Source organism: Rhea americana, unplaced genomic scaffold (assembly GCF_003343005.1).
Source record: "Rhea americana isolate MKP2758 unplaced genomic scaffold, rheAme1 scaffold_92, whole genome shotgun sequence".
Taxonomy (NCBI): Eukaryota; Metazoa; Chordata; class Aves; order Rheiformes; family Rheidae; genus Rhea; species Rhea americana.
The window spans coordinates 1,448,653-1,464,953 of NW_028187111.1; the positions used below are offsets into that span (position 1 = coordinate 1,448,653).

A 16,301-nucleotide genomic window follows, 5' to 3' on the forward strand; every position below is an offset into this window, starting at 1 on the left:
TTTAACATAGTTTAAACCCCTTCCACCACAGGCAAACCTAACACATATTACCTTACATTCACTGCAGGTTGGAGCGTGCACCTAGCTCACATGCAGCTAAGTCACAGGAGCTTGACTGTGTGTCTGAGACCCAAGAGTACCAAAGGCGCTCCTTTCCGAGAAGAGCTCCTGGAGAGCTTGCCATTTCTCTATAGACATATTGCACAGACACACCATAATACTAATGAAAGACTTACCTGCCATGCTTCGACCTTCTTAATATCTGCACATGATCCATTTGTGAAGAGTCCTTTCCCAGGGGTACAGGTGTATATATCCTGCAAAGCATGGGCAATGGAGTATACTGCCAAGTACACATTATAGGATATCCGCAAGTGCGTGTAGTCCATGTATGGGGTCTCCACACTGGTGATATTCTCATCCCCTGTGCATGGAGGACGGAAGGCAGCTGTACCGTTTCCAGCTCCCAGGCTTTCTTCATGGCCCTTGTGGAAGGAAGCTGAGGCTGGGGAATTTTTAGACCCATCGGGGAGATAGCAGTTAAATGTCTCCTCCCAAAATTCCTTGGCAAATCCATTGTTGGTAGACTTCTTGGGATGCACCTTCTGCAGAAACTCACGAAAGCCGGGGATCTGTCCGGCCTTCAGTGCAAACCCAATGGTGCTACCGATGACATGGAAGAATTCTGGCATGGCTATCAGGGATGAACTGGCCCAAGCCTCGCTCGCTAGCCAGATCTTGCCAGTGATGTTTCGCCTGACTATCTCTTTGATGAGGGGTTCCAAGTCTGGGCCACTGGAGAAGACAACAATCACTCTTGCAGTGGAGTTCTGGATGACCTCCACTACCTGCTGGATCTCCTCTTCATCCGAGTACTGCGAGATGAGCTCACTGAAATCAATGCAGATGTCTCTCTCCTCTGCCTCCTCACGAAACTTTTCAATCCCTGGCCGGCCGTAGTCATCATCAGCTGCAATCGTTCCCACCCAGTTCCAGCGAAAGTACTCAATGATGTCTGCCATTGCAGTGGCCTGATGCTCGTCATTTGGGATTGTGCGGAGGAAGGATTTGAACTGGTTCTTGTTGCTCAAAAGACGACTAGATGAGGCATAGCTGACCTGTGAGTGCACAGGGTAAAAGCAACACAGACCATGAAGTGGACTGATTGGGAATAAATTGGCTACATCTATCTAGCATCACTGTCAACCTGTGTAACCGCAGATATGGTGAAGGGAGAGCTGGGCACCACACTCTGTCAGCAGCATCCTGTTAGCCTTTGATTGCATGTGATCTACTCTGAGAGTCTGTATGTTCTCATAGCTGTGAATATCTTACAGAGGCACAGATAACTGAGCAGCTGCTCAGACCAGAGAGGCTGGAGCAAGCACGTGTGCACCTCTTCAGTCAAGGATATGAGGAAGTGACACAGATAATAACTTGGAGGATTGGCAGAGGTGTGTCACAGGTTACCTAAGCATGTGAATCTCTGTGCTTCCTGTCAAATCCAGAAACAAGAACATATCTTTCAGATAAATTAAGATTGTGCATATAATTCAGGAAAAATGCAAACTTCTGTCCTGAGCTGGACACGAGACAGAAGCCTTGAACTGTCCGTCCAGGACTACTGTGGAGAGTATTATCTGTCTCTTCTTGCCTGTCATCTCCCTCCCCATCCTTAAGCAAGATCCATCAGGAACCATATGCTATACCCCTGCTGGCCTCAGTAAGAGGAATGTGATCTACATCAGTGGCCTTGACCCTGGGAAGTGTTAAGGTAATAGTGGACAGTATTACCTTAGCACTATTTCCTGATTCCTGACCAGAATCAGCAAAGAAGTCAGTAGGCATTCCACATGCCATGAACTACTCTCTTACAGTTAAAGTGGGTTTTTTTCTCCTTTTCTAAAGCTACCAAGAAATGTATTATTTTTCCTAATCAGAACAAGTGCCATATGCTCTCAGGATATTCCAGAAGTAAGAAGAAAACAGTAAAATCCATAACAATACTTGAGATCTGAAGAAGTTCTAAAACTCAGGTATGTTGGCCTTTTTAGACTGGTATCTGAAGTCTTTGAACTTTCTCTCTCACTTTGAAAAGATTTCTAAGCAGTTCATTTTGCACAGAGTGCAAATCTACACAAAACGTTATCTCTTCCTTAAACTCTGCCATTTAACGCTTAAGACTTGAGCTCTTCTGCTAGAGGGATGAAAAAAGGAGCTCTTCTAATGCAGTTCCAAGTACCACAGGAGCAAGTCTCTCCTTCGCACAGCTACAGCCTCCCCTAGACAGGCTCCTGGCCAGTGCTGCCCTCATCCCCTACCACCTACACTCCTGCACATGGTATAAGGGACCTGACACCCAAATTTCCTTTTTGTGTATCTTAGGCGTACAAGAGCCAGGCCTGCATACACCAAGGGAGCGTCACTTTAGTGCAGGTTACAGCAGCTTCCCCATTTTGATCTTAGCAGTATCCATTCCTTTTGGAGCTTCAGAAGCTGTCCTAGCATACTTTTTAATGGTGCAAAAGCCTATTTTTAATGATTTCCCTCATTCTTAACTACTTGGAATTTTATATGATACACTGAGATAAGATATTGAAAAATAGAAATAGAACAGAAGTCATAACATTTTCATTTTCTATGTCAATGAAATGAGAAATGAGCCTTACATTAATTATAAAATATACCTCCAACTTATACTGAAATGCAGGGTCTATTAAGCATGGATTTTTGCTAATGGCCTTGCTATAAGCAAGAGATAATGCATATTYTAATGCTACCCAACAACTGCCATTTTAAAAGCCTGCTCTCAGCTGTCAAACTTTAACCATCTGGCTAAAAATTTGTTCCATGTTGAGAACTGAACCTCCTGACATTTATCTGTTTCTGTAGCCACCAAATAAAAAAAAATTCCTTGTAACATAAACAACACTCCCTTTTCAAAGGAAAATTTTGAGAGCTGCAACAGTCTACTATTTTCCGTTCAACTTGCCAGCCTTTCTGAGCAGACCCTGTTCACCTGATAGTGTGATGTGCAGACTAACAGTATGCCTTAAAATGCCATCACAGGGCTTGTTACATCTCCACCTTCCAAAGCTACCATGGGCAATGTTTAGATAGTATATATTTGTCACAGCTCAAGCCATTCTTCCCTTGCACTGAGACTGAATGTTCACCTCTTCAGATTTCTTATATGAGCAAGAGAGTCATTAAATAGATGAGAAATATTATTCCTTATCAGGCAAGAATCATTCCCTCTTCATTTATGGAACTGGAGCTGTAGTTGAAATAAAGACATATACTCTCAGGATAGACAGTGTGATAGAATATCATCACAAGGCCTCTTATAAGCTCTGGCAATTGTATTCATTTTAGAAGAGGAACTGGAAATATTAGACTATATGAGACAATGTGTAAGTGGATAAGGCCAAGCACTTTCCCAATATGTAAACCTGAAGGCAAGAGCAGTAACATTAAGCTGTAAAGTGCCAGCCTCATACTCAGTTTAGGGCCTCAGCAGAGCAAGTCTATCAAATGAAAGGATGGGACTGTGGATGTCTGCACCAGCCTCAGTGGAGTCAGCAGGCAGCAAGAAGGATATTGAGACACAGGAGCTGGCACAAATGCCCTGCCGCACAAATAACAACAGGACAGGGAGAGGCATATCCACATTCTCTCATAAACATTATTTGTTAATAAGAAAGGCAAGTCAGCTTGAAGCACCTGATCAGCAGAAGCAATAACTTTACAGATCACCTACTTGAATAAATCAAAGATACTGAAGGGTGTAAGAGTGGCTGGCAAAGGCTGAGCTCTGCTGTACTGAGCTCTGTGGGAGGGAGGCACGACTAAACAGTAACCCACAGTGAAGGCACATCAGCACTAACCTGTCATTACTGATGACGGCCAATGACTTACCTAAATTACCAGCATATCCAAACTAAACCACTTCAGAGATTACCTTCCCCCTAGACTAGATTGTTGTTGGCTGGATGTTGCTACCTGGCTGCCTGGTAACCTTTGTGTTTGGGGATTAAAAATTTCTAGCAAGACAGATATTTATACCATAAGAACCACCCCAGCTCCCACCTCCCCACACATACGCACAATTTTTATTGTTCCTCTCCTTGAGAGTCTCCTTGAGAGTCTATTTTAAGTCGCAAAGACTAAACAAGTCCTGGAGGCTGAACTCCCCTGAAGCCCTTCTGTTGCGCAGACAGGACACATTGGCAGAGAGTATAGAGAACTTGGAACTGCTATTGCATTTGCCAAATACATATCTGGTGAATGTGAGACTTAAGTCTTGTATTTCCCACCAGCAAGTATTCAGTTTGATTTGACTCACTAAGTCTAGAGGGAAATAAACTGTATTCTGTCATGTAAACTGTCATTTCACTTTAAAAGGCAGTGCTCCACATTGCTGTGTTGCACCTAAATCCATTAGTATAGTTAGGGCCTCTGCATATCTAAACTTCCTTTTGTTTGAAACAGAGATGGATCATGTAAGGCAGCAGCCCATCTCCCTATCACAGGTCTGTAAATATACTTAAAGATCCCCTCTGAAGAGCAATATTCTCCCCTGTACTGCATGCCTGGCTAGTGCTGCAGAGCAGAGAGGCAAGCCTCTTTGTAAGCTAGACAAGACAAGCAAATGCATACCTGAGGTATGTAGAAGAGTCCAAGCAGATTGGCCACAGCAGTAGAGATCCCGGAGCCAGTTGCACCCACGACTGCTATGGTGGAAGGGATATGCTCAGAGCAGTTGCAGAACTCATCCAGGTTCAAGGAGTCTATCTTGTTCTGGGCCACAAAACTCAGGGTCGCCTCTAGGGCTTTAGAGACTGTATTGCAAGTGTCAAATATCCTGTATCCCAAGGTCATGTTGGGAAGGAGAGTTGGACTGCTGTTTATTTCTTCTATGGCAAAGATCATAGCCTGTAGCCAGCGGAAGCCTCGGAAATTATACCTGGACRTGAGAAACAAATAATAGGGAGTGAGAAGATGTCAAGCAGAGGAGAGGAGACCAGAACTGTGACAAAGAGAAAACAAAAGATTCCAGATACAAAAGGCAAAGTCAACTTATATTACTCAGATCAGTCTTGTGTCCTAGTGAATTCAGAAAGGTTTCTTTTTTCTTCAGTGGTTACAGAAGAGTCATGCATATGCTGCAGGGTTTTGTTCTGATTTTCAGCTCTTCAGGTTTGGGAGCTCAGTTCAGTGGTTGTGGGAATGAGGTGAATTTTTCTAAGCAAGTCCCCTAAAGTCTGGGAAAGTTGAGAGAGATCACACCTGGAGAGGTGGTTTTGGCCTGTCCCTTCTAGTCAGGATGTTAAATCTGAACCTTTCTGAGCAAAGGCTTTAACACAAAACTATCCCTACCGGATTTCCATCTATGCTCCTCTGACATGTTTCTGAATGCAGATGGCAGTGTCTGCTAAGCCCTGTGCTCATCTGGATGCTGTCATGGACTTGATTCAGGGATATGCATGTGTAGATTGCTAGAAGCGTTAGGCAGGTGATGTGAGTTGAGACACTCCGCACTGGCTGCCTCTGGATATGCAGGTGGCTGCTAGCCTCGTTCAGGAAAATTTGAGCATCTGTAACACCTCACATATCTCATACTGGGGAAAAGGGCACAGTCAACCTGGTTATTCCACAGAATAGATAAATACTGTAAATTCAAATCCTAGTATAACTTGTTAACTGGATACTTTGGTACTTCAGTGTTTTCATCAAATAATAACTCCACTCTTTATTATAGTGCTGTCATTCATTTGTTTTAGACAAGAGCTCAGAAGCTGTGGCTAGAGCTAACCCAGGGTTAGGGAGCAGTGTCAGGAATGGGCTACAGCACCTGGGGATCTGTGTTTAGAGCATCACATACTCTAAAAGAACTGTTGATCAAAGTTGTTGAGGTGATCAAAGAAGTTGATATAGAGGTGAGTGACTATTAATCCAAGGGAGAGAGAAGTTTTTTTATGGAAAGCAGCAGAAAGTAGCTTTGCCATGTGGCATTCCTAAGTTTTACTTACTGTGTTTTCTCCTGTAAAGCTGCAAAAGCAACAAGCTGTGCGCCTGTGAAGCTGCCACGTTCTGGGATAATTCAGCCGGAATAGCAGAATCTTTCACTGCCCTTCCTTATGATGCATTACTTGTCAGGAGAGCAGTGAGTCTGCAGAGTTTTGAGTTGAGCCATGAAAACAGGAAGCTGCCAAAGCTGTTATGCTCAAGATTTGTTGGAAAAACTGATGGGACCCAGAACTGTGGAACAGCAGGTAATCTAAGAATAGATTCATTATAAAATGGTAAATTTTAAGTTTCAGATGAGTGGCATTTTGAAATGTTTTGAGATACATTTCAATTAACAAGGTGAAGGTTTTTTAAGATAAGCTATATTCAGTCATGAACTTTCAATCTCTGAGATATATGACCCAAACATTTTTTAATTACTCGATAAAATGAACTGTTTCCAAAATTGATATTAGCTACATCTGTCTTATTCAACATTGAATGAACATAACCACATTACTTCCATTCTAGGAATTTTATCTGGCTTATCAGGGATCAGAAGTTCTAAAGGTATCACATGTAAGGTTTACCTTTAACTGTTAAAAGCATCATTTATTCAACTTCAGTTCACCTCTTCCAGAGATCTTTGGCCAACTTCCAAAAGAGGTTCTGCTCTGAGGTTGCACCTCAAAGAACAGACAACATGGTTTTGTTACAAAGCTCTTCAGCAGCTTTAAGTCACAAGTTTGGGCCAATATAAAACCTTATTTATAATTTATGACCAAACGGACAGCTAGTCTCTTTAAGGTCACTCTCTAGAACATGGATATCCTCTAGAACATGAGATTGTGCATTACATTGAGAAGTAATTTGGTCATTAACATATATTTTTTTTTAGTTCCAAACCATTGAGGAGTGAGGTGCAATGGAAGAGCTCTGAAATAAAAATGCAAGTCTTAGAGGGAATGAAGCAGTGAATGTTCTGTACAGAAAAAAAATGCATTGGGTCAACTAGGCTGCCTCACATGGTCAGTAATGTACTCCAGGAAGACCAGAAAGGCAACAAGGAAGAGCTTTCTGATAATTCTTTTTAAAAAGCTAAATGTATTCACAAATATTTTTAGTTAAAATGAAAACAGAATCTGAAGCAAGGAGCTATGTTCAGGCTCCCAGTGTAAAGGAGAAAAACATTAACAGATTTTATATATTTGAAGGGGAGATTGCTGAGAAGCTAGGAGGTTCAAAGGTACCATTATTCAACTGTGAAAAGCCTCATACATTCCAGTCTATATAAACAAAGAATTAAGCCAGCTCACATTAGATTACACATATGGCATATGACACAGAAGTTAGATTGCGTTTTATGGCTGTTTGACAGCAGTTTAATTTAGATTTTAAAAATTCAGCAAGATTTCAGGTGGTATCTTCAGAATCAGTGAAACTGGACTATCTTCCCCTTGCTTTCAAAGAACTGCGTTTGCCACTTAATTCAGCAGATGCGGGGTAAGGCCTATGATACATAACTACTTTTATTTTCCTTTATGACATGTGTTATTGATGAACTTTTATTTACAGCATTTGGTCTACCTGCTGAAGTTCGGATTGTTTTTATTTTGGAAGGGAAAGGAGGGCAGGAGATGTTGTCTGGGAGCTAGACTCCAAAATGTCTTTGAAATGCTTTTGACAATTTACCTCCAGCTCAACAAGTATGGACCAGGGATATGCAATTTTCCTCAATCGCACCTCTGCTGGTATCAGCACCAGCAGTTCACCAGAAGACAATCAGGTGGGTTAGAGACAAACGCACCTGGCTCTACCTTCTCTAATATTGTGATCCTTAACAGAAGTTCAAACAGGTCTTGTTTTGATTAACTGATACAGTGTTATATCTGATACCATATCAGTGTTAACACTGACATAGTCAGGTAAAGGGAGTTCTGCTAAGCTGGTTTAATTGAAGGAAGATTAATAATTCCTTCGAACCTTGTGAGTGGGACTTGTGTGGGTATGACTCCAGCAAAGGGCTGCAGATAGATTTCTCTTGGCTTGGTGTTTGAAACTGGCAGCATGTTGACCTCGTGCTGCTGCTGTCACTGATGGGACTGTAATGTTCTATCAGCCATGCACAAGTTTCACTGGGAATTTCTATGAAGAAACAGCAACATCCAAAGGATTTAGTGACGGAAGAAAACTTGTCGTTAGACTTCCAGTGTCCAGTGTCTTTAAATAGTCACTGAAAATACGTGAAAAAAGCAGCTTCCAAAACTTATTTTCTGACAGATTATTTTCACAGCTTCATTGGTAGGATCTTGTATTTTAAAATTTCTAAGATGTGCTGCTATGAAAAGTGTCCTGTAAGCTCTAAATGAGAATTTAATGTAAATAAATCAGTGCCCAAAGGTGTAGGTAGGAATTTCAATTCATACTTGTTCTTTAACTGCTTCCCCTCTATCACATCCATTCTCCCACCTCTCCCTCAGGCCTGGAAAATGCAATTCATTCCACTTGAGCTTCTTTCTAGTCCCAGGCAGGAGCAAAAATAGGGAATGAGAAATTAGAAATGACTCTTCCACAAGTTCTCATCTGAATCGTCCAATCCCCAGGGAATGGATGATCTTTGCAGCCCAGTTTGCTGCCTAGTAAACTCACAAGATCTCACTGATTCAAAGAGGTTTCTTTCCAGTTGGTCTAAATGTGTCCATCCGAGGATGTTCAGGAAGGCTAAAATGTCTCAATTAAATGGGACAAAGTAAGGATTTATAAATTAAGGAACATAAAGTCACTTATCTGGTTTGAGGTCCCCAGAGCTCCATGACCTGTGAAAAATGGCACTAGCAATGAGACTGCTGGGCTGATGCTTGAGCACAACCACACACGGGCTGCATGGCCCATGGGATTATGAAATCTGAGATGTGTGTGTGTTTGGAAACTTGTTTCACCCCCAGTCCCTTTTCCTTTCCCCGTGAGGCCAGCACCTCCAGCCTCCCTCCCCACATCACCACCACACAGCTTTGGCCAGACTGTCACTTACAGCATGGGCTGGGTTAGGAAATATGCTGCTCCTGACCCTACTCAGGCTGCTTCTCTAAGTTTTTCCATCTGAAAGATGCAGCCAAAGTCTCTAGCTGTGTGAGGGACTGTCAGAAAGCCCCAAGGGCTGCAGAGCCTACTCATTCTGCAAGAAACCCTGAAGAGAAACCTGAAATTCTGAAATATTGTTTGTTTGCTTGTTTATTTGGTTTGCTTTGAATGGCTCATACCATCYGGCAGGGAAATGCTAATCTGTTAGTCTTCATAGAGGAACAATTCAGAGCTTTGTGTTGCATACTGACCTTCATTTATCAAAACTTGCAAGCCACCAAACTAAAACCAATAGAATTTGAGGGAAAATAAGGACAAGGTAATGTAAAAGCTCTAAACACATCTTTCACTTACTGTCCTATGGCTGATACATACTTTAGCTCAAAAATGTTGACAAAGACTGCTTACATCCCAGATCAYACCAGTATTCTTTTCTTTCTCTCGTGGCTGTATTTACATCCCAATTTCTCTGTCTTCTCTAAATTTCCAATACATTAATAATGTATAATTACTACGAGCACTTACTAGCGCTGCTATTATTAAGACATGCAAAGGTGAGAACTTGGGTCAGTTGTAGGATTCCCTCAGTCAGAAGGGTACAGAGAGCTGCTTATCATTCTCAAAAGTTTAGGAGTAGAATTAGAATTCTTTCATCTCTCAGATAGACATACTGACTCGGTGAGCTAAAATGTCCTGGAGCTGTGCTCTGTGAAACTGTGCACTGTCACGTGAAGATGATGTTTTACCACATAATTTGAAAGCTCTGTGCCACAATGTAGAATCTTGACTGGACTGCTAAACAGAATTCAGGGAATATGCATACAAATTATGATATAGTGACATTATATTGGCAACACTGTATCTCAACACACTAGGAATACATTCTCATTGCAAACATTATTCATTAGAGTAAGAAAGAGCCACGGGTATTGCCCATCTGTGCTATACTACTACTACTACTACTACTACTACTACTACTACTACTACTACTGCTACTAAAATAATGAATCTACCTGGAATTGAAAAAGGACAGAGAAATTAAGTTATGAATAAGCCTCTATGGGTGCTGGCAGAGAAAAGGGGTCATGGATATTGTGCTGTGCTTGGTCTGTGTCTCCATCATATATATCAGATATGTGACAGCAAATGTTATTCGGAAAGTTGCTGTCACAGTACCTCAGGAATACAAACACAGAAGATGTGTTTGTATCAAATATAAGACACTTGGTTGCTTAGGAAATAAACTGTATAAATATTTCTAAAACACAGGAAACAAAATTTCTGTCACTTTCTATATTCCTATCTTACATTTGAGGTGGCAAAATCAGGACCAAGTTTTCACTTTGGATTCTTCAATTCAGTGTTTAAAGTGTGAAGACACATTTCCAGTAGAACCAGTACAAAAAGAACTCTAAAGAAATTGCTAGTGTTCTTTTTTCCTTTCCCTGCTGAGCATAAAGTTTTCCAATAACCATGTATGAGATACGCACAATAGATTTAGGTCAGTATGCATGCTGAATGGAGGAGAAAGATTAAGTACCACAAGAATATAAAGAGTGTACAAATTGAAAGAGCGGAGGGACAACTGTCCTTTGCATTTTGAGAAGCCCTGTTTAAAAGCATAGGGATGGAACTGGCAACAGCTAAATGTCTAGAAAATGCCCTAACAGCACACTGAACTCAACAACATTGAGTTGAACAGTCCTCAACAGAAAGGGAAGCCATACTTCTTATATTGCTTGACACTGAGCTGCAGAAGTGACAAGGGCGTTCCATCCCTAGAGTTTCAGTGGGACCCACAGGTCTTTGTTTGGGCTCAAATCCAGGAGCCTTTCATACCATTTGATTACTTGTTGCTATTCCTGCCCAATGGAGGAGAGGATGAGGAAAGAGAGAGGTGCTCACATACTCCCAAACAACCCTGGATCTAATTTTTCTGTATGATACAAGACAACTCTAATATAGAATTAAAAACTGTACTCAGCCGTCTAAAAAGTGGGCAGATACACAACTGATTAGCCACAGCCTTAGAAAGATACAGCAACACTGGAGAAAGCTCAGAGTAGGGCAACAAGGTATAGAACAGATTTTGCCCCAGGAACAAGCAAGTAGGTTAGGACTCATCAAGCAGGAGGAAGGAATAACTGAAAGGGATACAGCAGAGACTGGTCACATCTCGAACAGCAAGGACAATATGAACAGTGAAGGCTTGTTTGCTTTCATAGGAGCAAGAGAAGCTCCAAGTGAAGTTAGTCACAGTGGGTTCAAAGCAAACAAGATGTGTGTGACCAAGAAGGGAACTGTGTTCTGCTGAAGGCTGTGGATGCCAAAAGCTTACAAGGGTTCAACAAGGGATCAGATTAATTCATAGAGGAGAAATCTGTTGCAGAATAAATAATACTAAAGATGTCATCCCTCATTTAGCAATCCCAGAGCTGCAAACTGGTAGGCACTAGCAGCTTTTGTGAAAGTATTGCCACATGCTTTCCCTGCTTTACTGTTAGCCAGGCATTTGCTTTTGGACTCTTGGAAATAGGATATTAAGCTAGAGAACTTTTGGCTTGACCAGGTATGGCTATTCTTATGTTCCCTTAGTGGATTTCTCATCCTACAAAAGTTTTTGACACTACAAGATTGGAAGGTCTCTTCTTTGGAAAGAAACTGAAACTATAATTTTTTTTTGCAGAAAATATGATTAGACCAATTCCAGGCTAGACAACTGCCAAGAAATGAGGAAACTCAATTAACACTGGCTAAAGTGTCTTAGCTTATGACTTGGTGAACATTTCAGGCTCTTATAGTCAGCATGCTTAACCTGCTGACTACTGAGAATTCAAAACCTGCCCAGAGAATTCAAAACTAAAGGGACCACCCTTGTCTAATGAGACCTCTGAGTAAGTCAGACAACAGAACTTTTCTGAATTACATCCTGCTTGAAATAGAGAATCTCTGTCAAGAAAAATGCCTGCTCTCAATTTAAAATGTTCCAATAACAAGGAATTCACCACAGCTCATAAACTGTCCCATAGATAAACTATCTTCATTATTAAAATCTGATGACCAGATTCAAGAAGTCTTTCTAATCCAACCTCTTCTGAATTGAATCTTTCCTGGAATTGACATTTTCTGGTGAATACATGTGCAAAGAAACTGCTTCCAGCTACCTCTGGTCAAATCATCCCCTTGTTCCTGCTGTAATTACAACTAGCTCTGCAGCTAGATTTCTCCCTTTTATTAAATAGTCTCTCTATATTTGCACAGTGCTATCAACTCACGATTCATCCATTTCTTTGAGGGAGTCAGGTAAAGTGGCCCAAGTACCTGTTCAGTCAAGTCCTTTCCATCTGCCACCCCTTGGTGCAAGGATGAGGACAATACAGATCCTACTCCAGAAAACTTAAGGTGGAAGATGCCTTTTTGCAGACCAGTGTCACCCACAAGGAGCTCCCAATAGCTTCACATGACAGCCTGTCTGGTTGCTCAGGGTTTTCCCAATGTTGGCAGTGCTACCTCGTTATAACAAAGCTTTGAGGCAATCATGCATTAGCAGTACTCCTGAGGGAACAGACTGCTTCATTCTTTTCTGATCCATTCTAATGTGTCCCGGTCAAAATAGTTACTGAGTCTGACACAGCGTTGACAGAAATGAATCTACTTTCAGTTTATAAATATCGGCCAGTGTCCTGTCTACCTCATGGAGCAAATGAAGAAGGCATTGAGAGTTGAAAATACCCATTGCTTTTCACCTTCCACTTTTAAAATACTGCTTCCAAGAGAGGGAAAATACCTAGATGGACATGTCCTGTCCAATATCTCAGTGAGAAACCACACCTGGAATCTGTAAGTGCAGTAAGAATAATGTCAGCAGTTCTTCATCACCATCTCCAACAAAACTGAACTAGATCTCTGCTCTAGGACCAGAAGTCAAAATAATTCTAGACATATTATTCTTTCCTATATGATTCCAGAAGAGGTCTCATGACAGTGAAATGCTTTCCAATGCATGGTGATGACAACATTCGACACCAATTGCATATATTTTGTCCATGTGACATTTCAATTGCAATCAACTTCTGTCACACCTCTCATTCCTAAATTATTGTGTCTTTTATGTGTAGGACTGTAAGGTTAAAAATCCCTCATGTTTCATCATAGAAATGGCTACATTTCAGTAAAAAGAGAAGCTATTTTCATATGCATTACCCCCTCTCCCTCCAAGCCTAAGTGCCAAACATGTAGACAAAATCTATATGCACTGTTTACACTGAAGAAGAGGAAAAGAGGTTGCCCAGAGAGGTTGTGGAGTCTCCTTCTCTGGAGATATTCAAAACCTGCCTGGATGCAACCCTGTCTAACATGCTCTAGGTGACCCTGCTTGAGCAGGGAGGTTGGACTAGATGATCTCCAGAGGTCCCTTCCAACCTTACTGATTCTGTGATTCTGTGAAAAGGGTGAGGAAAGTCTAAGTAGGGAGTTCAAACCTTCATAAAGGTCCTAAAGAGAGAGCTGTTTGTTTAGCAAGATTTTTCAAAAGCAATGAGCTGTCCAGCTCTCACCTCCTCACTTGTTTAGGCAACTAAACAGTTTGCAAAGTGCTTAGAATAAGAGGCAGAATTGGAAAAGAACCTAATATCTGATTTCCAAGCTATTTTTCTATGCACTGACTGTAGTCAAATGAACTTAAAGACACTACTTGTTAATTTACTTCCTTCTTCTAGGAAAGTTTATTTTAGGGTACTATTCAAACATCCACCATGGAGGACAAGATAGATCAGTGTATTTGTGTTTTGGCAGCTTTGGGGAATATATAGATTGCCGTCTTTCACTGACCAAATATTACTTACCATAATCTTTAACATATATACCTTCTGTCTTTATACACCTATTTTTTCTATTATTTACATCATGCTTTCCCATTACCTTGCAGAACTCAATTCTCTACAAGCATCAGATCACAGACCATTATTTACTAGTATAACCTGTCACCACTAGTTGAAAAAGCTTGAGACTCCTCCATCAAGCCTTTTTCTTTTCTTTTTCTTTTTTCTTTTTTTTTTTTATGGCTTACCTTATACACTCCACTGATTCTGGTCTTGATTTTAGATCCTGGTCTTTAGCAGCCACTCCAAAATGAATGGGGAATAATCCTCCAAGAATAATGTCTCCCTTTTTCTGTGCCCGCTGGTTTGGTCCATAGGCAGCAGTGTTCCAGGCAAATACCAAAAGAATCAAGCAGCAGCTATATAAAGTCATTGTTCCTCTTTTCACCAGGAGGTTATAGGATGCAAAAAGATGATGTAAGAAAGCAAGTGGAACTAGTAATGTCAAGTAAGCTTTTTCTTTCCCTAATACAGCACAGGGAAGATTTGTGACACATGTCTGCAGGGAGCTAAGCAACAGGGTGAGAGCCACAGTGCTGGTATTTCTCTCTCTATCTTCTCCATTGCAAACCAACAATTCAGTTGTCCTTGGTTCTTCATAACCAAAGCACTATGGAGAGCTCATCTCTGAGAACTGCAAAAGAAAGATATGAAAAGTGATCTCAGCTACACATCAGAACCCACAGTAGTTCTGCTTTGTCAAATCAACCTCTCTGTATGCACACAAGGCCACCCCCACTCAACAACCTGCCCAGGGCATATCCTAACTTTGAAAGAACAAGTCAGGCAGCAGTGTGATCTCAGCTACACCTTCCCTCTATTGAACACACGTGACTATCCTCAGCCTTTTTCAAACAAATGTCATGGATTCTTTCAGATGCCTAGTTCTATCACAMGTGGGAGGTGGGTTACTAAAACTGCCTATGGCTCTGCATGACTTTAGTCTCAGGAGATCCTGTAAAACTTACAATCAGGCTTCAGTGAGCAGAACACACTGTGGAGGAGACTGGGATAGGCAAGTGGCAAATGAGGAAGCACGAACTACACTAAGAAACAAATCTTTCTCTTAAGCAAAGAACTAAAATAAACTTTTGGTGTGAGTCCCTCCCCTCCTTTCCATTGACTGCTTTTTACTTTTTGGTTGAACTTATCCTTGCTAAAAATGAAAAAAGGCCACAAGAAAGACTTTGTTCATATCACGAATGAAGATGACTTCCAGGGAAGCATCTGAAATCAAGATACTTCTCCATAACAAATTTTGAAGGCTTAAAAGGTTCAGTGGTCCTGTCATTTCAGGCTTAACTATTCTATGGCTTTGAAGCCCTACATCCTGTTGGGATGAGAAATATTGTAGCTTCTCGTGCTCAGTGCATTTCCCCTGCAGCACATCCACATGCCTGCCAAATTAAAGGCTAACTTAATTATAGCATATGAAAATGGCTATGGGTGGGCGAAAGAAATGATAATAAATGTCTCCACAGTCCAGTGGGAATAGGTATAAAAGCTATAGTAAAAAGCTGAAGTTAGTCAAATTCAGACTAGAAGCTAGGCATACAATGCTAATACTAAGGACTTACGGAGCAAGTCATCAAGAGTTTTCAAGTGCTGAGAATCTTTTCTACGATGTTTAATTGTTATGTACTAAAAATGCATTGACAGCTTTAACCTCTACCTAGGCCAATGAGGAACTATGATAGGGAAACACTATGACTTCTGCCACACAGGTCAGACATGATGATCACAGGGGTTCTTCTAGCACACAGGCTTAATAGTTACACATGCTATATGTCCCCCAGGCATTTGGAAATATCTCATGTGTTGTTGTTCAAATAAAAGTCCAGAAGCAGCAGTCAGTAGGAGAAGAAAACCAAAGCTCAGATCATTCTTCTGCCTCAGCAGTCAACACACTCAGAATAGCTGAGTATATGGTGCACTTCTCTGTGGTGGGTTCATTCTAAACTATTTTTTGGTCTTGGCTTGGAAAAAGTGCATTTTTATCGGCAAGCGCATCTTCTTGCTAGGGATCTTTGTCTAGAGATCAAAACATTTCTAAGTGAATAGTTTTCTACCATGAAAAGTGGAATCGTATGTAGGAAGATATGAACTTTGATATGAAAAATTGTGTATTCCATATTCACAAGGTCAAAGTGATGCAATCCAAAGTCAGAAACTCCCATTTGGACAAAATTGGTTGCTGTATCTCTATGGTTGAGTGGGGTTTTCAACACCTTCCTCAAGATCTGACAACATGAAATGTCCAACTGCTGCTAACACTGTTAGTCAGAAAACACTTTGGGACATTCCTCTGGAAAGCAACTGGGTTTATATCAA

The 16,301-nt window shown here is 41.2% G+C and overlaps 1 protein-coding gene across 1 annotated transcript in view; it reads right to left on the reverse strand.

Moving 5' to 3' along the window:
* Positions 1 to 14,343, reverse strand: part of CASR (calcium sensing receptor) — a 40,770-nt gene extending 26,427 nt beyond the window's left edge. Inside the window, exons 1-3 of the mRNA XM_085324545.1 lie at positions 14,159 to 14,343; positions 4,660 to 4,966; positions 237 to 1,118 (exon numbers count right to left, since the gene is read on the reverse strand). Of these exons, the coding sequence (XP_085180671.1) occupies positions 237 to 1,118; positions 4,660 to 4,966; positions 14,159 to 14,343 (1,374 nt within the window). The remainder of the gene's footprint in view (positions 1 to 236; positions 1,119 to 4,659; positions 4,967 to 14,158) is intronic.
* Between the last annotated feature and the right edge of the window lie 1,958 nt (positions 14,344 to 16,301).